The 23,945-nt window shown below is 36.4% G+C and overlaps 1 protein-coding gene across 1 annotated transcript in view; it reads left to right on the top strand.

Annotated features, from left to right (window-relative positions):
• LOC120870891 (hedgehog interacting protein) overlaps nucleotides 1-23,713 on the top strand; it is a 115,343-nt gene extending 91,630 nt beyond the window's left edge. Inside the window, exons 12-13 of the mRNA XM_040250444.1 lie at nucleotides 13,227-13,375; nucleotides 16,940-23,713. Of these exons, the coding sequence (XP_040106378.1) occupies nucleotides 13,227-13,375; nucleotides 16,940-17,133 (343 nt within the window). The 3' untranslated portion in view covers nucleotides 17,134-23,713. The remainder of the gene's footprint in view (nucleotides 1-13,226; nucleotides 13,376-16,939) is intronic.
• The last annotated feature ends 232 nt before the right edge of the window (nucleotides 23,714-23,945 follow it).

Raw genomic sequence — 23,945 nt, 5'->3', positions numbered from 1 at the left:
TATATGGTAATGGTCTAAGGATAACTGGAATTTTATTCATTCTTTACCAAGACTTGTATGTGTATATATGTACACAGACATACTTAAAGACACTCAAATAGTCCATACAAGTCTATGTAGCACCATCACCTATTTCAAGATACATACAAAATATTATATCATAACTGATTAAAAACTTTTATTGAAATGATCCTGTTATTTTAAAAACCTATACTATAAGACTTCTTACATTTAGATTCTATTTTCTGAAGATGTCACATGTGACCACAGTATTCAAGGGAATTTTCTGCTTTATATTAATTATATAGTCTTCCTTAAACTATCAATTTTGAATGTTGGTATATCAGTTCCTAGAGTAATTTGTACAGATTGCTATGAAAACTTGATTGAATTGTCACTTACAAGTGGCATTTGTTAAAAAGGCAGAAAATGGAGAATATGAATAGCTAAAATTATATTCTTCAAAAAGAGACTCATTTGTTGAGTCAAAAACTTTCAAAAGCATTTCTTTTTTTTCTTTTTTTGTTTATTTTGTTAATAATTTATTTTTTATTGAAGGATAATTAAAAGCATTTCAATATCCATGTTTCTCCCCTGCCTGGGACAATGGTGGAAATCTGTTATTACCAGACCTGAATATCATACTTTCATTGTAAGACAGTATATTATCAGATATTGCAGTTCTTGAGATAAAGACAGATTTAATCTTGCATGGAACAGCCACATAAATTTGTAAAAAATGCTTGCTAGAGGAAGATGCACTTTCTAAAGAGACATATTGTACCCTAGCATCATTTTTTTTTAACTAATTCACTTTACTTGACTTAAAAAACTGTTGCTTAAATGCCTCATTTTTATCAATATTGATAAGTGAATCGAAAGGTGTAACATCAAAATTTGAAAATTTGGCATCCTGATGGTCTTCAAAGAGAATTTAAGCTGACATTTTTGTGCTATTTTAAAGGATAGAAACTTGTTTCAAATCTTACTTCCCATTTAAAACACTGGTCACCAATGTTTCTTATTTAGTGTCTAATATTTTTATCGCTAAGTTTTTAAATTAAAAAAATTTATTTTGGATATAAAATTCTGAACAGAATTAGGTTCCTTCTTTATATTAGGATGCAATTGCGTTGACTTTTCGTTGAACCCTAATTTTTCAGTTTTTATTTTCTATCCTATCAGAGTAAATCTAGTTATACAAGATTAAATCATGAGATTTAATGAGTGCGCAGGTATCTTTGGCTTGTCTCCTGTGTGCAAGGTATTGTATTATGTATTATGAAAGTGGAGTGAAAGTTGCTCAGTCATGTCCGACTCTTTGTGACCCCATGATCTATACAGTCTGTGGAATTCTCCAGGCCAGAATACTGGAGTGGAAAGCTTTTCCCTTCTCCAGGGGATCTTCCCAACCCAGGGATCAAACCCAGGTCTCCTGCATTGCAGGCAGATTCTTTACCAGCTGAGCCACCAGGGAAGCCGAAGAATACACTGGAGTGGGTAGCCTCCATTATGCGTTATGAAGGGAGAATATACATGAGGATTTGGTCCTTTTCTCTAAGGAGCTTATTTTTATCTTAAATCAAGAGATTGCACACATTGTCTAAAACATTAGCAATGTTCTCAGAGATAAATATTGCCACTCTGGAACAACAAAATTATGTCAAAACATGGTATATTATAAATTGCCAAATTAATGGTCCAGAAGCCAATATGTACCAAGGTGGGTAAAACTCACCATAATTTGGCTTCACAGCAGTCTGTTCTGCTATGCTGTGATTTTCTTTCAGACTAATTAACTCACCTGTAAAAGAAAAGCATGGTTGCATAACATGGAAATCATGTAGCTTTCCAAGCCGTTAAAGCCAGAATGACAAGAGGAACAAGGCCTCAGCCTGACTTGTCCAGGCAGAAGGAGCCTCCCCAGTTGAGTTAAAACAAGAAAGAAGCATGGCACTGAGTTCCCCCACCCAACCCCAGAGCCATTGCATGGCTCTTCACAGGTTTCACTTCCTCCTGAGATCAAAGCCTCGCTTCTGTGGTTTTTCGTTGTGTGTGTGTGTGTGTGTTTTAATTAATTTTTATTGGAGTATGCTGCTGCTTCAGTCATGTCCGACGGTGTGACCCTAAGGACTGCAGCCTGCCACGTTCCTCTGTCCATGGGATTCTCTAGGCAAGAGTACTAGAGTGGGTTGCCATGCCCTCCTCCAGATCTTCCCAACCCAGGGATCAAACCCAGGTCTCCTGCACTGCAGACAGATTCTTTACCACTGAGCCACAAGGGAAGCAGTTGCTTTATAATGTTGTGTTAGCTTCTGCCATGCATCAAAGTGAGTCAGCCCTACATATGGTCACCTCAGTGCAGTAAGTAGAGTTCCCTGTGGTACACACCAGGTTCTCATTAGTTACCTATTTTATACTTGCATGCTGTCACTCAGCCGTATCTGACTCTGCGTGACCCCATGGACAGTAGCCCACCAGGCTCCTCTGTCCGTGGGGTTTTTCAGGCAAGAATACTGAACAGTGTGGGTTGCCATTTCCTCCTCCAGGGGATCTTCCCAACCCGGGGATTGAACCCATGTCTCCTGACTCTCCTGCCTTGGCAGGTGGATTCTTTACCACTGAGCCACCTGGGAAACCCCTATCTATTTTATATATAGTATCAACTGTGTGTGTGTGTCAAGCCCAGTCTCCCAATTCCTGCCACCCCTCTCCCTTCCCCTTTGGTATCCATATATTTGTTCTCTACATCTGTGTCTCTATTTACACTTTGCAAATAATATCATGTATACCATTTTCTAGATTCCACGTTTATGCATTAATATACAATATTTTGTGTGCTTCTGATCTTCCCTGAGTGACTCTCTCCTCCACCTGCAGGTGACTCTGGTATCCCTGGGATACCCTCTCCATGGCACCACATTTTACTTTTGTTAGTGCTTTAGGTACAGAGTTGCATAGATCTTGAAGAGTCTGCTTCAGCTCTATTTTTCCTATAAACCTTATTTTTATTATACAATACAAGATTTTTCAGGAACAAGTCCACTGAGCTAAAGTGAAATGCCTATTTTTCTAATAATTATAATAGACCAGTTTCTGAATTAAGGACATAACAAAAATAGTATAAGAAACACCTAAGGCAATTTAATAAAATTGGACTTTGTTTCTCCCTAAAAGCAAACAACCTTATCTAGTTTCATTAGTCATTTCTCCTAGGTTCTTCCTTTCAAGGAAATATATACCTTTTCATTTCCTAATTTTCCCCTGGAAATAAATGCATTGAGTTAAGCTGATAAAGTTGAATGAAGGCAATTCACACACCCTTTTAGATACTTGTCTATCTTGGTGGTGGTGTTTGGATAGGGAGGTTAATAAAGGGCCTGAAATACAGTGCCTAGCTCCCTTTGTTCCTGAAGAGGACCAGTTGAGTAAAAATCTATGCTAGAAAAGAATTCCAGATTATCTTGAATTAGGCTGTGTGAGAGTCATTTCATATTTTCATCCATGTTCTAATCTTCTAAATTGGGAGTAACAAGGTCGGCTCTATCTCAGAGGATAAAGTTGAATATGAAATTACTGGAAGGTGTAAGTGGCTTCGGTATCTGCTTTTATTTGGGTTGCATCTTTAACTATTGAACAAAACTGAGCAGGTATTTGTGAACTTTCTAATAATCTCATTAACACTACTGCACAACTGCACTCTTCACATGCTGGCAAAGTAATGCTCAAAATCCTTCAAGCTAGGCTTCAACAGTGTGTGAACTTGAGAACTTCCAGATGTTCAAGCTGGATTTAGAAAAGGCAGAGGAACTAGAGATCAAATTGCCAACATCTGTTGGATCATAGAAAAAGCTAGAGAATTCCAGAAAAACATCTACTTCTGCTTCGGTGACTGTGCCAAAGCCTTTGACAGTGTAGATCACAACAAACTGTGGAAAATTCTTAAAGAGATGGGAATATCAGACCACCTCACCTACCTCCTGCAAAACCTGCAAGAAGCCACAGTTAGAACTGGACATGGAACAACAGACTGGTTCAGAATTGGGAAAGCAGTATGTCAAGGCTGTATATTGTCACTCTGCTTATTTAACTTATGTGCAGAGTACATCATGTGAAATGCCAGGCTGGATAAAGCACAAGCTGGAATCAAGATTGCTGGGAGAAATATCAATAACCTCAGATATGCAGATGATACCACCCTTATGGCAGAGAGTGAAGAAGAACTAAAGAACCTCTTGATGAAAGTGAAAGAGGAGAGTGAAAAAGTTGGCTTATAACTCAACATTCAGAAAACTAAGATCATGGCACCCGGTCCCATCATTTCATGGCAAATAGATGGGAAAACAATGGAAGCAGTGGCAGACTTTATTTTGGGAGGCTCCAAAATCACTACAGCCATGAAATTAAAAGATGCTTGCTCCTTGGAAGAAAAGCTATGACCAACCTAGACAGCATATTAAAAAGCAGAGACATTACTTTGCCACAAAGGCCCATCTAGTCAAAGCTATGATTTTTTCCAGTAGTCAGGTATGGATGTAAGAGTTGGACTATAAAGAAAACTGAAGAATTGCTGCTTTTGAACTGTGTTATTGGAGAAGACTCTTGAGAGTCCCTTGGACTGCAAGGAGATCCAACCAGTCCATCCTAGAGGAAATCAGTCCTGAATATTCATTGGAAGGACTGATGCTGAAGCTAAAACTCCAATACTTTGGCCACCTGATGCGAAGAACTGACTCATTGGAAAAGACCCTGATCCTGGGAAAGATTGAAGGCAGGAGAAGGGGGATGACAGAAGATGAGATGGTTGGATGGCATTACCAACTCTATGAACATGAGTTTGAGTAAGCTCTGGGAGTTGGTGTTGGACAGGATAGCCTGGTGTGCTATAATCCATGGGGTCACCAAGAGTCAGACATGACTGAGCGCCTGCACTGAACTGATGTATGGATATGAGAGCTGGACAATAAAAAAGGCTGAGTGCTGAAAAATTGATGCCTTTGAACTGTGGTGCTGGAGAAGACTATTGAGAGTCCCTTGGACAGCAAGAAGATCAAACCAGTCAATCCTAAAGGGAATCAACCCCGAATATTCATTGGAAGGACTGAAGCTGAAGCTCCAATACTTTGGCCACCTGATGTGAAGCTCCAACTCATTGGAAAAGATCCTGATGCTGGGAAAGACTGAAGGCAGGAGGAGAAGGGGATGACAAAGGATGAGATGGTTGAATGGCATCACTGATTCAACGGACATGAGTTTGAGCAAAGGTGAAGACGGAGATGGTGAAGGACAGGGAAGACTGGGGTGCTGCAGTCCGTGGGGTTGCAAAGAGTCAGACACGACTGAGTAACTGAACAACAATAGCACTAGGCAGTCCAACAAATATTGTTATATTAATGCATATATGTGGAATCTAGAAAAATGGTATAGATGATCTTGTCTGCCAAGCAGAAATAGCGACACAGACATAGATAACAAATGCACGGATACTATGGGGGAACAAATGTTTGGACACTCCTATGTCTGAGTGATCACCTGCTCAGCAGTTAAGTCACAGACCTTAGAACAAAGTCAACCTTGGACCCAGAGAAAAATGCCCAAGCCTAGCCCCACTCTTCAGTGCCTTTCAGAACAGAAAAATGCAGTAGTTTGAGAAATAAGGTAGAGCACTGGTTTCCCCATTCTAAACTTGAATTATAGAAATATACAGTACAAATGAATAATGTTTAATATGATCAGTAATGTATATAACTTCAGAGGTATTCTTGAATTTGTTTTCTTTTCCTTCATCTCAATATCAGGGTTATGGAGGACATACATAAAAAGATTTTTCTAAGTGGCCTACATGTGATATAATATCAAAGAAGGCATTCCTTAAGAATGAAATGAAAGCAAGTAGCTCTTAAAACATTCAATTTTTTGATAGATCTCATATGGTACTTGAAAAATATTGTTAGGAAGTGTGTATTGCCATCTATATAGCCACGAAGTCCTGTGAAACCAGTTTTGCATGATTACACAGAAACAGATTCCATAGTCTCTTCTCTGACCTGGAATAGGATCATATTATGAATATATAAGATTCCTCACAGCCAAATTGAATTTGTATGGTGTATTATCATTTTAACAGGTGCTACAAACTGGTTATATGTAGTCGGAATCCAAACTTCTACTCCTCATGGGTAAACTGAAACCTAGAAAAGAGAAATTTCAACATGAATAAGAAGAATTTAGTGACCACTCAAACCAAAAAAATTATCCAGACTGAAAATAAACAAAAATGCCTTTGTATGTTGACCTTGGAGAAAGACCCTAAAATGAGTATTTAAAAGATGACACAGTATTAATATACTAGTGCTCATTCCTATGCCTCAAGCTATACAAATGGGAAAATAGTAAAAATCTCACCAATCATGAGTTTTCCATTTTCTTAATTTTTTTTGAGGTAAAAGTGCTGAATCATGATTTTAGAACCATGCATGTTTATGGATTATCACCTACGTATCCAAATGCTTCCAGAGTGAGGAGATCCATTAAGCCATCAAATCTGGTGGTACCGGAAGGCTGCCTCCTTGTGCAGAGGTCATATTCCATCTAGTCAAAGATTCCAGAATATTCCGTCCTGGAAGCTGCTGACCACATTAATTTATGGCCCCCCATTAATCACCATTGGCTGGGAATGGCCCTAAATTTGAAAAGTCCCTCTGTAACTTGACTATGCATAAACTGAGTGAAGTGCAGGCTCTGATTCTTTTTTTTTTTTTTTTTTTTTTAGGCTCTGATTCTATATGTCTGGGGAGGGGCCTGAGATTCACATTTCTGACAAACTCCTAGGTGGTGCTAGGCCTGTTATTCTGTGTCACACTGTGTAATGAGGATTTAGACTTAACAGTTTTTCCTAACTCATGAGAATTGGAAAAAACATGAAAATAGCTTTGCAAAAAAAAAAAAAGGGGAGCTGCCATTAACTGAAATAGAGAAGCTCCTCATCCCTGTAGAAGGATCGGGATTGTGTGCTCGCCAAGTCACTTTAGTCGTGTCCGACTCTTTCAGCCCTATCAACTGTAGCCTTCTACGCTGTCTATCCATGGGATTCTCCAGGCAAGAATTCTGGATGGATTGCCACGCCCTCCTCCAGGGGATCTTTCTGACCCGAGGATCAAACCTGAATCTCCTTTGTCACCTGCATTAACAGGTGGCTTCTTTACCACCAGCACCACCTGGGAAGTCTGAGGGCCAAGATTGAGGTGTGGATATCAGAAGCTCAGTTTGGGCTATGTAAATAATGCTGACGTCACACATACTACAATTCTCCAATTGCAGATAGTAGACTAGAAATATTTTCTCTATTCCTCCTTAGAATTTCCATTAGGATCCTTTTATTATTCCCCATTTTATAATTTTGGGGGTTCAGTGATAAAGAACCCTCCTACCAATTCAGAAGATACAGGTTTGATCCCTAGATCATGAAGATCCCTAGAGAAGGAATGGCAACCTACTCCTATATTCTTGCCTGGAAAATGCCGTGGACAGAGGAGCCTGGCAGGCTACAGTCCACGGAGTCACAAAGAGTCAGACATAACTAAGTGACTAAACAACAACAATTGTATAATTTAATTTTCTACTTTCTATTATGAAGACGACTAGTTGTCAAAAAAAAAAAAAAAGGAAAAGAGTTTTGCAAAGGTTTTAGTTGTAAGGGATCACTTTTGCATGTGTCGCAACATGGCTGTGGAGAAAGGAGTAAGGGGATTCTCTGGTGGTCTAGTGCTTAGGACTCTGCTGTCTCACTGTTGAGGGCCTGAGTTTGATCCTTGGTCAGGGAGATAAGATTCCACAAGAAAAAAATAAAAAAACAAGTAAGACGGTTCTTACATCACCTCCTAAATCACCTCAAGCAGAACATTGTCTAAGAGAAGCTGAAGAATAAGCTCATCTTCTGAAACCTTCAACAATTCAGAATCTTATAAAAGAGTATTACTCATGATCAATGTACCTTGTTTTACAATAACATGAATTTAAAATCTGAACCCCTTAAAAAAAATTTCAGAATGAACGCTTTACTTTTTATAAAAGATACAATAGATCAGTCTCTGCAGCACTCACTCTGAAGATCAGGCCTGCTAAGACAGAACTTATCCCTGTGCATCCATACAGATGGACAGAGACTTCCCATTGATTGAGTCAGTCACTTATTAAATTAAAGATCCTAAAATTAAAATCATTCTTTAACCCACTACACAGAGACAGTCACCATTATGATAAGATGTGTGTTATAAATTACTTCCTGGGTTTCTCAATTTTCTCCTTTATTTCAAGAAAGTATCTAAAGCTTTGTACTACTACACAAAATGAATCAAAGTAGATTTCTAAGAAAATGTCTTACACTTCTGAAAACAGTGCTTTATAGATTAGGAAATGTTGGGTAGTTTTCTGCACTAACCCTTTAGTGTTTTATTATTTGCCATGTGTAAAGGGATTTGGAAATGTGTTTTTCAAATTAGGAAATTTAAATTAAATTTTGAGAATTATGGAGAATAACTCAACAAATGGATACCATATATTCTTTATTAAAAACCTAAATATCCTCTTAGGTAAGTTTTCTGTTTTGAAAGCTATCTCAGACTTCATTCAGCAGACATAAGGGTCTAAAAGTTTAAAAAATAAAACTTTTATTTAAAAAATAAACTTCTCTGTTTAGAAGGAGAATACTATTTAAGCAATTCTTATTAGGCCTATATTAAAATGCCAAATTCCTGGTTCAATAAAAATTAAGAATGAAAAATGAGTTTATCTATTACAGGTATATACTCTAGATTTGTGTTTAGATCCCATCTAGGTGTGTATATGTAATAATTTTGAAATACAAGATGGTCTATTTCAAGGTGACAATAATAATAAAGTTCACATTTACTTCTTCTATTCCCTTTTCTTAATTCTTATTTATTCCATGTAAAGGAAACTTACTTCTTTCAATGGAAGGAAGAAATGTCCCTAGGACAAAGAGTGTATGTAGAGAAAAGAAATGGTTGAACTCTCCAACAATCTTTGTCAGGCTTTGTCAAATATATTACTAGAAAAATGAATTTTGATGTGTTGACTTAATTCCCAATTGGAGGAGAAAATAATCATATCTCTTTATGTCTTGCTTACTTCTTAGCCTGTTGTTTATTTGTTACAATTATAATTAGTGTAAAATGCTTTATTTAAAGTGCATTTAATTGTGCCTTGGAAGAATTTTGTAAGACTTGAGTTGATTTAGGCAACAGAAAGAAATACAGTGAATTTAGTTTTATGCTTATGATATAAAAGTGTAGTGATTCAATTTTAATCATATGCCTCCCCTAAATTGTCTGTTCCTAATATCATCACTCAACAGAATTTTAAAGAACCAAACACCCTTTTAAAATTACACTCATTTCATTCATTCAGCAGATTGGTAATAAGCGTCTTGCATGTGCTGTGCACTCTTCTGGGTCCTGAAAAGATACAAGAGAAGAGAGGGAATTATTGGTCTTCATGGAATTTATATTCTAGATTTGAAAAAGTTTCTACTGTATGCATTTAGTTCAATAAACATGTTGAAATTCCATGGTATTTTCCTACCTCCTAGGACTATAAGTAGTTGAGGAGATAAAATGCTTTGGTAGCTTAAATACCATCTTCCCATAGTATCCCTCAGCCCTAAATTAATTGCACCCTCGTCTGTATTCCTGATAACTTCATATACCCCTCTATCATAACAAAGACCCTACTGCCTTACACTTTTGTGTTTGCCTGTCTGTCTTCCCCACTGTGGTCTCCATGAGGATCAGCATACTGTTTCGTTTTTGTCTTCCCCCCATAAAAAGTATAGTGCCTGGCAGTCAGTGGCTAGACTTGAAGAGGACTGAATATACAGATTTTGCCCTCAGAAAACTTTTATTTCAATGGGGAAGGGAAAGAAGAAATAGGGCTCCTCATTCCTTAAGGAAAGTGAGGTCCAATAAGTCATGGGCTATGTTTGATGTACACTTTCATATTCAAGGTTCCCAATAGAATAATAGTTTAAAGGGACACGGAGTGGATTTTAACATGCTAAGTGAGGAATATTAGTTGTCAACTTCATAAAAGAATAAAGTTACTTTTGTAGGTAATTAAATAAAAATTTAAGTGAATCATGTTTATATATGACAGCCACACAGTCTTATATAAACAAGCCCAAGCATGAAGCAATCACATCTACAGATAGATAAGCATTTGCTCTATCTTAAGCAAATTAAAAAAAAAAAAATAGAATTCTCTCCATAATCTGAGTTTACACACATTTAAATGTTTGGTGAAAATCAATCAAACTGTCTAATTGGAAGATCAGCTGGGAAACAAGGATCAGGTATCCTGCCCCGAAAAACCATACTTGTGAATCCCTGTGCATCAGACTACCTTATCTGTTCCCAGCGCACATGGCTCAATGACCCTATACTTTGCTTCAAACAGGCAACATCTTCTGGTTGTAGCTGTTTGATCAAAGTCACCTACATTCTTGATCCCATGGTGTCTTCTCTTTAGCTTCATCTGCTCAGGTGTAAACCGTATAATCAAGAAGCATGTGAGCTATGTTGACTGCACATTTTCCATCGCATGTAACATATTCCTGACACACTCTACTTCTGGGTCTCTCTTCTTGAATAAATTGGAAAGAGCATGAACAAATGAAGTCAGACGAAAATCATTAGTTCACATGTAACATTTGTTCATTAGTAACAAATGAAGTGAAAACGAAGATCACTCAGTCATGTTTGACTCTTTGCAACCCTATGGACTATACAGTCCATGGAATTCTCTAGGCCAGAATAGTGGAGTGGGTAGCCTTTCCCTTCTCCAGGGCATCTTCCCAACCCAGGGATCGAGCCCAAGTCTCCCACATTGCAGGTGGCTTCTTTACCAGCTGAGCCACAGGGGAAACCCAAGAATACTGGAATGGGTAGCCTAAATAGAACTGGATAAATAGAATCTCAGTTACCAGGAAAATGTGAAAAGTACCTGTTTACCGAATATCACTCAGTAAATGTGATCTGTAATTCAGAAGAACATCACGACTTCTGAGAAACTGCTCTTCTGATGGTCAAAATGCCACCATAGTATCTCAAACGAAATAAGAATTTTATGTGAGGGAAAAATTGAGCAGACTTGGGCTGTTCAAAATAAGAAGGCAAAGATTTTTCCCTCACTTTCCTTGGCCATTTAATGTTTTCTCCACCATATCACCCTCTGCCCTTACTCCCAGAAAGACTTCCTTGGGGCAGGAAGTGGTGGGGAGAGACAAGCAAAATATTAGGTAGTGTGTTCAGAGTGAAAATGTAGAATGTCTCAAGTACCTTCACATAAACTGGACTATTTCTAGATTTAAATAAGAGGTTGAGTCAATTTAAGGGAGTTTTCTGAATTGTCACAATAGTTGCAAAAATCAGTAATTTATTTAAAAATTTTTTTTATTTTATATTGGAGTATGGTTGATCAACAATGTTGTGTTAATTTCAGGTGTACAGCAAAGGGATTCAGTTGTACATATATATGTATCTATTCTCTCAAATTCTTTTCTCATTTAGAATATTGCAGAATATTGAGCAGAATTCCCTGTGCTATCCATTAGGTTTGTATTAGATATCTGTTTTATATATAGCAGTGCGTACATGTTCATCCCAAATAACACTTTAAACAGAGAGTGGTTTTAATTGGAGAGAGGAGCTAAAGAAGTCACTGGATATTTTAAATATGGTTTTGACTCATTGTAGAAACAGTCTCAGATCAGACCTCAAATTATTATCACAGTTCACGTTGCCATGGGGCATAACAAGATAACCTGTCTCAAAAAAACTGAGGCTTCGGGGCCTAATTATTTGCTTCTCTCGGAAAGCTGTATCATTTACCTCTATGGTGGTCCTGACCCATAATTATCACCTTCTTTGTTATGGTACTTAAGGACTCCAACTGACTTGGCCTTCTTCACGGTGGTGATTTGACCGGTGATGAAGCGTTTGTTTACATTCCTTCCCTGAAAAGAGCTTTCTCACCACACTGAGGCGCAGGTAGCAGTGACTGATAGCAAAGGGCCATTGCAAATTTTTTCTCAAAGATGAGGTAATGAGCAGTTGGGGTCATGCTTCTAGCCTGAACCACCTTGAAAGATAACCTCTCACTCAAAAACATGAAGACTTATGACAATTTTCTGAAGGCAGCTTGGTCCTTTTTTAAATGATGGCAGTTGTCAAGCAGTTAAAACAAAGTCTGTGACTTTTTAAGTGACAGATAAGATACTTTTGTTCGCTACTATTAGCATTCTTTTTCTTTATAGCAGGATAAAATAAAATTATAAAAATATGTATGTACACATATACACATACGTATATAAAAATCTCTCTATTTAGATCATTTATTGCATAGAGTTTAAACTGTGAGTCCAGAAACACACATGTATCATTTATGTCCTTTCAAGACCAGTCATTCTGGGAAAAAGTATCTCAAACATGAAAATGAAATAAAAAGCAATTTCAAAGCTTTTTAGGCTACAAGCACTCATTTTAATGACTGCCTTCAGCCCCCTAATATTGCCAAACATGCCTATTTTTTCTATTCCTAAAAACTTTTGGAGTTCTGCAGAAAAAAAAAAAAGCTTAAAATATCCATACATCTTCATTTTAAAAATTGTAATTGCTAGGAATTCTTAGATACCAAAAAATCGTGTGTGTGCTTAGTCGCTTCATTCGTGTCCCGCTCTTTGTGACTCCATGCCCGGCAGCCCACCAGGCCCCTCTGTCCATGGGATTCTCCAGGCAAGAATACTGCAGCAGGTTGTCATTTCCTTCTCCAGGGGCTCTTCCCCACCCAGGGATCAACCCCGTGTCTCTCACACCTCCTGCACTGCAGGCGGATTCTCTACCGCTGAGCCACCAGGGAAGGCCCACCAAAATATTGGTGTAATGTAATTACATTTTTAATCAATGAATCTTGATCGTGATAAAGTTTCTTAAACATGTTTAATGTGTTCCCTTTGGTTCAAAACTGGTTATTTTGTTTTCTCACGGGTGTATGTTTTCTTAGAAAGTTGACGACCTTTCTGTCTGAGTGACTTAAAAGAAAAATTTCCAGAGAAAGGAAGAGACATGCTTTGTAAGCTACAAAATTGCTCGATTTTATCCCAGTGCTGGTTTTCAACCAAAACGCACTTTTGATTTTGTCTTTTGATGCAGACCTCTGATGCCTGAGGAATGCAGGGCCGTGGTCCAGCCCGCCCAGACCCTAACATCTGAGTGCTCCCGACTCTGTCGGAACGGCTACTGCACCCCTACTGGAACGTGCTGCTGCAGCCCTGGCTGGGAAGGGGACTTCTGCAGAATCGGTCAGTGTTTCTGTTGTCCCTGGGAAAGGGGGGGCATGGGACCAGCTCTAGGAACTCAAGAACTTCACATTAGTTATTTTTTCTAGAATGATCTAATGTTCAAAGCTGTAGCCATTTACTGAAAAATAGAGTGACCATATGATCCAACATGCCGTTTCTAAGTATTTTTCCAAAGTAAGTGAAAAAAGGACTTCAAAGAGATACTTCTACTTGCACACCCATGTTTATAGCAACATTATTCACAGTAGCCAAAATATGGAAACAATGTAAGTGACTGTCAATGGATAAAGAAGATGTTTTATATATATATATACACACACAGAGAGATACACATATGTGACTGTTATTCAGCCGTGTAGGAAATCTTGCCATTCTTGACAACATGGAGATAGACTTTGAGTACAGTATCTTAAGTGAAAAAGCCAGACAGTAGATAAATACTACATGATATCACGTATATATGTGGAATTTGTTTTTTTAAACGTCAAACTCATAAAAACAGAAAAGTGGTTGCCAGGGGCTAGGGGTGGGGGAAATAGGGAGAGGCTGATAAAAGGGTATGAACTTTTGAGCTATAACATGAAAAGGGGAAATTCCCCAGAGGTCCAGTGCTTAGGACTCCAAGCTTCCTGGGTGCCCAGGTTCGATCCCTGCTCCAGGAACTAAGATCCCACAAACCGAGAGGTATAGTGCCCCCACAGAAAAAGGTGAATAAGATAAAACTGTAGCCATTTACAGTAACAGTAATGCTCAGCTTGTTTCTGAATTTGTACATGAAGACTTTGCCATTTTCCTAATGTAAATAATTCATTTATGTAAGTTAGTTATAAAGACAATTGACTTCACAAAATCAAAAGTGAAAACAGCCCAACTAGACCATCCTTGTGGGCTTTCAGTCCCGGATTTGAGATTTCAGACCTGTAGACTCACTGGAAAAGACCCTGATGCTGGGAAAGATTGAAGACAGGAGGATAAGAGGGTGACAGAGGATGAGATGGTTGGATGGCATCATCGACTCCATGGACGTGAGTTTGAGCAAACTCCTGGAGATTAGTGAAGGACCAGGAAGCCTTGTGTGCTGCAGTCCATGGGGTCGCAAAGAATCAGACACAGCTGAGCGACTGAAAACAACAGCAATGACCTGTGTGTGCAGAGTCCCTTCCTGAGCGCCAGAATTTTTCAGACACTCCATATAGGCCCTCCCTCGGTTTGTTGCTTGCTTTCTTGCTGCAGTGCACTAAAATAGGGGGTTTCAGTTGGTATTTTTATAGGAAAGGGGAAAATACAGTTATCTAGAGTCATTTTATGAGATTTTCTTCATTCTTTTTGCCACTCCCTTGTCAACCATCAGCTAGGTGTACAGCCGCTCAGAGAGCAAAGGAGTTTCATTCCAGGGTTATTCTATCCTTTAACTTGTGACTTCCACAAATACACACAGTTGTGTTTAAATTCTACCTGTTGTGAAGACAGTTAAATTAATTTATATACCTAGAGTTTAAGATGGGTATGTTAAAAGAACGTTTTCAATAACCAGCATATACGTGTTATTTACAAAAGATTTCAAACATTAAAGTCTCTCTTGCTGATAAAATTCTAAGTCCCATGTTAATATTTAAAAGTATCAGTCATTCATAAAACCCATCTCTCTTTATTCTAAACATGTATTTGTTTCAAAATACTATAGCCATACATTGCTTATTTTATATATTGTCAAAATAAAGTAGGCAGTATTTAAAGTCACAATATCCATTTTAAGCTTAAATTACTTCAGCACTAATAATATTATGTGACTGATTGATACCATGGTTACATATCTAGGAAAAAGGTCATATCATATCATAATTGAAACAACAGAAATAAAATAATTACATTATTTAAAACAAATATTCATATTCTACATTTTTTCATTAGTTGGCCAAAAAATGAGGATCAGTGTTTAAATGCAATAATATTCTAATTCCTGATGATATCTCTTCCCCCTGCTTCCTCTGATGCTTGATAATATCTTTACTCTCGACTTCTTTTACCTGGTGTCCATTCTGTCTTATCCCTTACTTATATTTTGCTTATATTTGACTCTTAGGTCACCTCAAGTCATTGAATAAGAAAAATTTTTTGAGTGCCTGCTAGTAACAGTATGTTAAGCTGAGGGTAAACATAATTTTGAATATAGGTGGCTTCATATATACCATATATGATAATGTATGATATAAATGAAATAATAATATATGATATAAATGAAAATTTATATTTTCATAAAGTATTTTTTCATCTTTTCATTAAATCAATTTAAATACTTTGAATATATAAGATTAAACCAGAATCATTTTATTAAAGTAATATATTTTTTTGGTATTTTTGACCAACCAAGAACTTTATTCATATACTCACATAGTTTGCTCATCTCCCACAAATTTAAAAGACTATTGTAGTCTATTTTCTCTGTGTCGTTTCTTTCCCATATACCAGCCACAGACCCCTAGATTTTTATTAATGCATTGGAAAAGGTTAAAAGAACTGTCCCTGAGAAGTATAAGAATATGTATTCAAGGAATTTGATTCTATCTACAGTGGCTGCACACCCCAGATTCATCCTATCAGTAAGAGACTAAGTTATAGGCTCAATTTTATGTCTCCACCTCATTTTAACAGTAAATCTTTACATTCCCTACCTATACTGTAGTGGTAAACATTCTTTTCTGAGGCAGTCCTGTGCTGGAGAGTACCCTGAAAAGGATTGCTCAAAATATCTTTCACTGGGCAACCTTACTACCCCCAAGAAAGGGCTTCAAGGTGTAATCAGAAATGAGACGTATACCGTGCAACCCCTGGGAACAAGGAAAGGGAAGAATCCAAGGGAATCCACATAATGGATCCTCCCTCCAACCAAAATAAAAAACTAACCATTTCTTGCTGTTACACTGTTGATGTTCCAGCCTCTGGGTCTTTCTCTCTGGCCACGGCCTTCCTACCTTGAGGTCCTAGCCAGGAGGAATGGAAACCCGAGGTACTTGGAAGACTTTCTGTTGGAGATGCCCTAGGGAACCGGAAGTTTTAAAGAACTGAAATTCTTGTTTCGATGTTGTTGTTCAGTCACTAAGTCACGTCCAACTCTTTGCGACCTGCGTGGACTGCTTCGCTCCAGGCTTCCCTGTCCTTTACTGTCTCCGAGAACTTAGTCAAACTCATGTCCACTGAGTCAGTGATGCCATCCAACAATCTCGTCCTCTGTTGTTCCCTTCTCCTCCTGCCTTCAATCTTTCCCAGCATCAGAGTCCTTGTTTTACATAAAGTCAATTCTATAATGGATTGAAATTGTTTCCCATGATCTGGGTGATCCGCTTCTCTAGAAATATCTCCCACTGTCTGCTGCATTCTGACCCCCAAATAATTGGAAGTCCAAAATCTTCCTTCTTTGTATTTATTAGCTTTGGGGTCATTTTGGGACTGCTCTTCCCTTCCCCTCCCTTCCCTTACTCATCAAATATTTATTGGCCTCATATTCAGTGCCATTTCTGACCTACAGAATGGAACGTGATTGTATTGCTCTTTTTTTTCTTCCAGCAAAATGTGAGCCAGCGTGTTGCCACGGTGGTGTCTGTGTTAGACCCAACAAGTGCCTCTGTAAAAAAGGATATCTTGGTGCTCAGTGTGAACAAGTGGACAGAAACCTCCGCAGAGTGACCAGGGCAGGTATTCTTGATCAGATCATTGACATGACATCTTATTTGCTGGATCTAACAAGTTACATTGTATAGTTTCTGGGACTGTTTGACTCTTCCTTTCCAGTGGGCATTTATTTTTTTATCCTGTCATTAAAAAGAACAACTGTTATCTTGCTACACACTCCTGTGATTTCATTTTCTTTGATTAATTTAAAAGTCATTTCCAGAAATGTGCAGGTCATGTGTGTAAATTGGCATGTTTGTTCACATATGCACATATATACACACACTCAAAACCCCTATGCGTGTGGTTGCATAACAGATGGGTTTTAAAAATATGTATTTCCTTGCGTGGACTAATTTCCCCGGAAATTCCATTGTAAATTGGTAACGGCATTTTTATGTCACCAGAAGAGATTATTTGACTTTCCAGGAATTTTCTGTCTGTAATCACTGAAGTCTACTTCAATGGAGTTTTAAAACATTACTGTGCAATCTGATGGATTTAATTTTAAAAGGCCATATTTTTATATTAATATTAAAGGACTGTAATACGAGAGAATGTTTCAGCCCTGATTAATTTCTAAGTGGGCAATGGTATAAAATTGTAATCTGCATTTTTATCAATGTATCCAATTATAGAATGTTAACGCACTTACCTTTTTATTGGCAGAGAAATCTGGTTACTCTAGCTTAATTTCAAGATAGTTTTCAATTGTTTTCTAATTAAATCATAACAGCATATTCTAAAACCAATCTTCCTAAAAGGTCTGCTTTTATTGTATAGTTTATTTAACAATAGGCACTGGGTTTGTGTTACATATTTATATTTTTTATTTTATTTTTATAATATAGACATCACCTAGATGAAACACCTTTACCCTGTCCTGTAAAATACTAAAGTTACATTTTTCACCAACTTAATTGGAAAGAAGGGGAGTGAGAAAGCAAACAGTCTTTAATGTGCTGTGGATCTAATCTAGCAATGTATCCTTGTGCCAACACGTAATCATTAACGACGGATGAAAAAGCAAGAAAACAGCCACTCATTATAAAATTCCAGCATTAAACATTCGTAAAATGCTTTTCACCATAGCAAGCCTGTCAGAGTATATGTGATTAGAATGTTGTGGGTTTCACACTGAATCGAACCTCACTGGAAAAAGAGTTCACTCGTTTTGAACAAATCTTGCCTATGTAAGCTGTCACTTGTACGAATTTTTAATATGTTCATTCTTGCCAAATATGACTTTTAATGTGTACATTCCTTCAGAACTCAATGAAAATCCTCTCTGGTTCATGTATGAATAAATATCCTGTAAATGTTCTTTTGGGTTTTTCAAGAAATGCCATGTTCTAACTTAAACTGCAGAAACTCAGGTAGACGCTTCTCTTCGTGGTTTTTGAAGTCAGCCTGCCATGTTTGGATTACAAAGAATTATCAGGGCATTTTGCACCACTGAAGAAACAGCGACTCATGACACGTGGGCCCCCACTTTCGGTTGCCCTTCTTTAACATCTGTTCCTCCAGAGTCTAAATTGTAGAGCAGGGCAGATTACACAACACAGATTGACTTCCCAAACCTACTCCTTACCTTTAAGAACAGGAGCGTCAATTTAAAAAATAAGCAAAAGCTTGCAACTCATATTTGTTTATTGTTGGAAAGCGAGAGATTTGCAACGAAAGCACAGTGAGAAACCACCAAGTAGAAAGTTTGGTTAAGTACCCTGTTCTTGTCTGCCATATATGATTGCTTAAGTTTCAAGTGACCTCATGCCCAATGGAAATGGGTTGACAAGTCTTGGTTCAGTGCTTAGTGAACAATAGCCTGCATTAAAAAGTGCATGCATAATTTTGCACAATTTAGATTTCAATGGACAGTCTATTCAAAGACATCTCAGGATTAAATGAGCATGGAGACCAAATTGCCCTCTTACCCCAGAAAAGGGGTGGTCCCTTCTAGTCACACGAACACTTCATTGGCCCAACAGTGTGACAAATCTCAGAGTGAACCCTGCCGTAGCCCGCATCTGTAGGTTAATAGCAGTCTTTTGTCCCTGTGGCTTTCTCTTCATAGCCCTTTTACTGAATTCCATCACAGAAAGTTTTACAATTAAAAAAAAAAATGTCCTGACAACCATTTTTGTAAATGGACCCTACCATCTCCTCATCTCTTATTCATCGTGGGTGACATTCACAAAATGTGAGCTTCTTGTGAGGGAGCCAGCTGTCTAAACCTGTCAAATCGTGCAGTTTTATTACACATTCTCCTGTTCATAGTCTCACTGAAAACAATAAGGATACTGCCATATATTCAGCCAAATTAAAAAAAAACACAAAACAGCATTTTTTCTGACATCTTGAATCTTTCCATCTTTTCCAAAAGAATCTTTATAAAAGAAAAGATGTTCTATTGCCATTAGTTCTCCTATTTAAAAATATCTAGATTAAATTGACCAGACCCAGCTTTTTTTTAGATAGTCCTTTCCCAAGTGAAAGAGTTTCAAATGACTTAGAAAAACATATGTACCCCAGGTATCATTGCCTTTTCTATGGGGAGTCATTAGAATAAAAGATCAAAATTTTCTAAAAAGAAAACAGATCCACTGACATTAAACCCCAGCAAAGACAGTCATTGGAATCATTTCTTTCTGTTCCTAGAAAAGAAGTAAATAGCAAAGGCAGATGAATACCCATATATTTTAAACTAAGTGATCATTTCAAAAAAAACTTTTGACCTTTCTTTTCAAGTAGATTTTAAATATATATGTGACTGAGAATGATCTTAAATAATTCATGATGAGAGGCAAGTAGGAATTGGTTAAAAAGTATGAGCTAGGGAAAAATAATTGTTTCATCACACGAATGGCAATATCCACTCAGTAAAAAAGCACATAATCAAAATGAAAGAAAATGTCCTCTGTATGAATATAGATATGGGAGATAAAGATACAATAAACATAAAAATGTAAATTATTATTCATTTTTTTCCATTCTAGAGCTTAAGCTTTGGGGATCAATTTAATGTAAAATGCTATGATGGTAGTTATAAAGAATTGGGGCAAAATATTTTCTGCCACCGCTTCTAACAATCTCTTGTTCTGGTTGATGGAACTTCATTTTCTTGCTAGTTATTTGAGGTAATAAGAAGACAAATGAGTTGACACATTAAAGTGCAAAGAAGGGAAGATTTAAGAAACTTGAATAATGATAAAAAGGGCTTCCATTTATAGCTTTCTTTTTGGAATTTCCCTTCCATATAACTATTGTAAAATATACCTTTTATTTTATCACAAAGAATACTCAGAAGTTTTCTCAGATTAATGACTATCTCCTAAAGAACAGCAAAGAAACCTACACATACAACTTAAATAGAAAGCCATTCTCCTTTTCAGTTGTATATTTAAGAGTAAGCACTTCTCTATTTATTTATTTGAAAATAATTACATAATAATGTACTAACAATTTTTAACAGTTTTGTAATATTGTTTTTATCTCCAAATCATAAACTAAAAAGAAATCTACTAGGTTTAGGATCTTAGGTTGGATGCTGCATCTAGGGTCTTTCAAATTACACGTTAATTTAAACTGTATTAGTTTCTTTTAGTTTTGAAACATAAAAACTAAGACTAAATTTTTAAGAGGAAAAATAAGGTATAGGCATTTATATTTGGCTGCTCAATAAATTAAAGTTTCTGAGCATCTCTATAGAATGTTACCTATGATATCTTTCTCTCTCTCTCTTTCTCTCTTTTCTTCCCCCACCACCATACATCCCTTTTCTTGTTAACCTCTCTCATCTCTGTTTCTATTGGTTTTGACTAAACAGACATGTCCTCAGGACACTAACGAAGATATCCTAGAGCAGGTTGCTATTGATTTTGCCTGAAAAATTCCTCTCCTAGTACTACATTTGTTCAAACTCTAAATCATAAAGAACAGTAGACAATTATGAACAGACTAGACTGACCTATTGCAATCATTGAAAGAAGTGACAAAAAGTGTACTTGACTCCCAGCCTAGATGTCCCAGCTCAGCTGGGGTTCTGTCTTGGATGCTAGAAAGAATGTCCCCAGTCCAACTGTGTGAGTTAACAATAAGGAAAGAGAGTGACTATTTCCTTTTCAAACAACAACCATCTCTATGGATGGTTGAATAATCTTAAGCAAGACTATCCCAAATCTATGAGGAAAAAATTAAATAGTCCCTCAGTGGAGACTTCAGAATCTTTTTACCCCACCCTTGGAATGAAACATGAACTTGGAAAGAACTCAGACCAAAGTTCCATGCCTTGAAAGTACCCACTTCTTTATTACCTCCAAGAAGTTAGTGGACCTGTTACTATGACTATAGACAATACCTCTAGAAAGTTTCTCATTAGAATATCCTAGATAAATATATTCTATCTTACCTTCTTTCTCTTTATCACACAAACACAAATTAGTCATACCTCTTATAATTAGTATGATACAGAGAAGGTGAGAAATCTAATAATAGAAGCATTTTTATATTAAAAATATTAAAAATATGACCATAAAACCTGCCGGATATTAATCCTAACCAGTTGCAACACTTCTTCCTCTTAATAGCCACTCATAAGTTTTGAAAATTGTCTTAAAATAACTGTTTTGAAGAGTACAGTGTATCAGGAGAGCATGAAAAAGTATTGTGCTATTTTCTTAATCATAATGATTATTTCCCTAGTGACTATGAAGAGATTTACTTATTTATCAGATGAGCTCTTTTGATTCTTCATTAAATGTGAGCCCAAGATATACCCAAAAAAAAAGATGCATTCCTTGTTTTGTATAGGTCATCTACAAGTTGATTGAAAGCAATAAAAAATAATGATCCCTTCTATTAACATAAAGCCTAAGCTTAAAACTTGTCACTGCTTTTAACAACAACAAAAAAAATGATGCCAACTCAATGAGTTCTCATGTACATCACAGAGTCAAACATCACATTTTAGTCAGGGTATCTTTTTGCATATGTAGATTTTATATTACTTATATACAAGCAAATTAATATAAATGTTTGGTCAGTTATTTCAATTGACTATAATCTTTCAAGTTAAAAAATTTTTAACTTAAAAAAAGTTTTAACACAAGATAAAAAAAATAATATTAACAGAGATAGGAAATTCATAATGGCTAAATAGAAAATAAGCTTTGTCTTCACAGTTAGAAACTAACTCTTGTACGTTACGTTCCCTTTGCACTAAAAAATAACTAGCTAAGAGTTTCCATTCACACGAACAATGTGTGATCAGATTTGGTACAGTCTATGCCCAAAAGTGTGTTGGGTATTTCTTCACCTTATGTTCTTAAAATCAGAAACATGATTTTCATAAAATAAATTAGGAGTTTATGTATAGTAGAACCTAATACTATTAACACATTAATACATTCCATTCATAATACTATTATTGAGAAATCAAACTGACAACCTTCTATCAGGTATTTCCCACATCTCATTCAATTCATAGGACATTTTTGGACTTGCATTTCACCAAGAACTATGGAGTAACAAGATAAATGATACTGAGGTTCTATGAGATTTTTGGAGTTCATTCCCTAGGACATGCTAAAGAAGTCTATCTAAAAGAAACCCAGCTAATAAAAATTTAAAAATTTATCAAACCATTATAATTAATAAGCATAAAAGAAATTGGTAAAGAAACCATGTCTTTCCTGGCTTTATCTGTGATTCTTTTGTCCATTTTTAAAGAATGGTTAACTTTATCTTTTAACTTTAGAATGGCTAAAGTGTTCTAAGTTTTGGTTTTCCTAGCTGTTCATTTTCCTTTAGATTTTTGACAATTAAGGCAATTTGTCCATAACCTTACTCACAGAAGATACTTTGCTTGGATTTCTGTTAATAAGAGGCAGAAGACTGTGGGAACAAGTAACAAAAGCAGGTACACATTTAAGAAAGCAAGTTAATATATGTACTAGTTGTTTTCTATAAATGTTCTTTGGAAAAGTAACACGCACAGTCATCGGCTTAGATAATCCTTCTATATTTGCATTAATTTGACTTAACTTTACCAAGTTATTATAATATTAGTTCTTTTTGATTGATCTTCTGTTATTCAGCCATCTATCCATTCATTAATTTAACAAAGATTTATTGAAGTGCCCAGCACAATTTATGTACTATAGAAAAGGCAAGGATGTTTATAATGGGAGATTGTAAGCCCAATGGGTGCATTTGAAGCAGAAGACAGTAATCGCACCCAACTGCTCTAATTCAGTTCAACATCAAAATCCAGCAGTAATAGTACAGATGGCCTGAAATACATCTGTGTGTATCTGTATGTGTGCACACACCCGTGTATATATATTTATCTATCTGTACAAACACTACATATGTATACACACTATCTATGTAATATATAATATATGTATAATGCATATAAATTCTAACAAGTGTATTTGTGTTATCTTTAAAATAGAACAATTGTATCTTGAAGTGATAAATGCAGAGAATTGGTTTTTATTGTTGATCTGTGGATTTAATGATTTTTAGGTGAAAAGGATGTTTAAGTGTATAATTTCTTTTCTTAATTTAATATATTTATGTAAATGCATGCCTGAAATTTGGTTAGATTGGCTGTGTTTTGTGTCCTTTAACATGATCAAATGTATTAAACTTTATCTTATGATCTAATGTACATGTGCGATTTTAAAATTATTTTTTATTTTAGAATTTTTAAAGCTTTTCTTAAGTATCCATATTGACTACATAAACACTCATTTTTAAATATTCTATACTCAAACTACTTGTTCAAACTATTCTTGTCTTTTTTCACTTTTCACGTTCTATTTTCAAAATTTTACTCCCCAAAATATATGGCAATGTTAAGGGTCAGTTTCATTGGGTACAAATATTGACTTAAATT

This window comes from Oryx dammah, unplaced genomic scaffold (assembly GCF_014754425.2).
Source record: "Oryx dammah isolate SB20612 unplaced genomic scaffold, SCBI_Odam_1.1 HiC_scaffold_12, whole genome shotgun sequence".
Lineage (NCBI taxonomy): Eukaryota > Metazoa > Chordata > Mammalia > Artiodactyla > Bovidae > Oryx > Oryx dammah.
The sequence above is the reverse complement of the archived record's forward strand: the minus strand, read 5'-3'. Positions and strand labels throughout refer to the sequence as shown.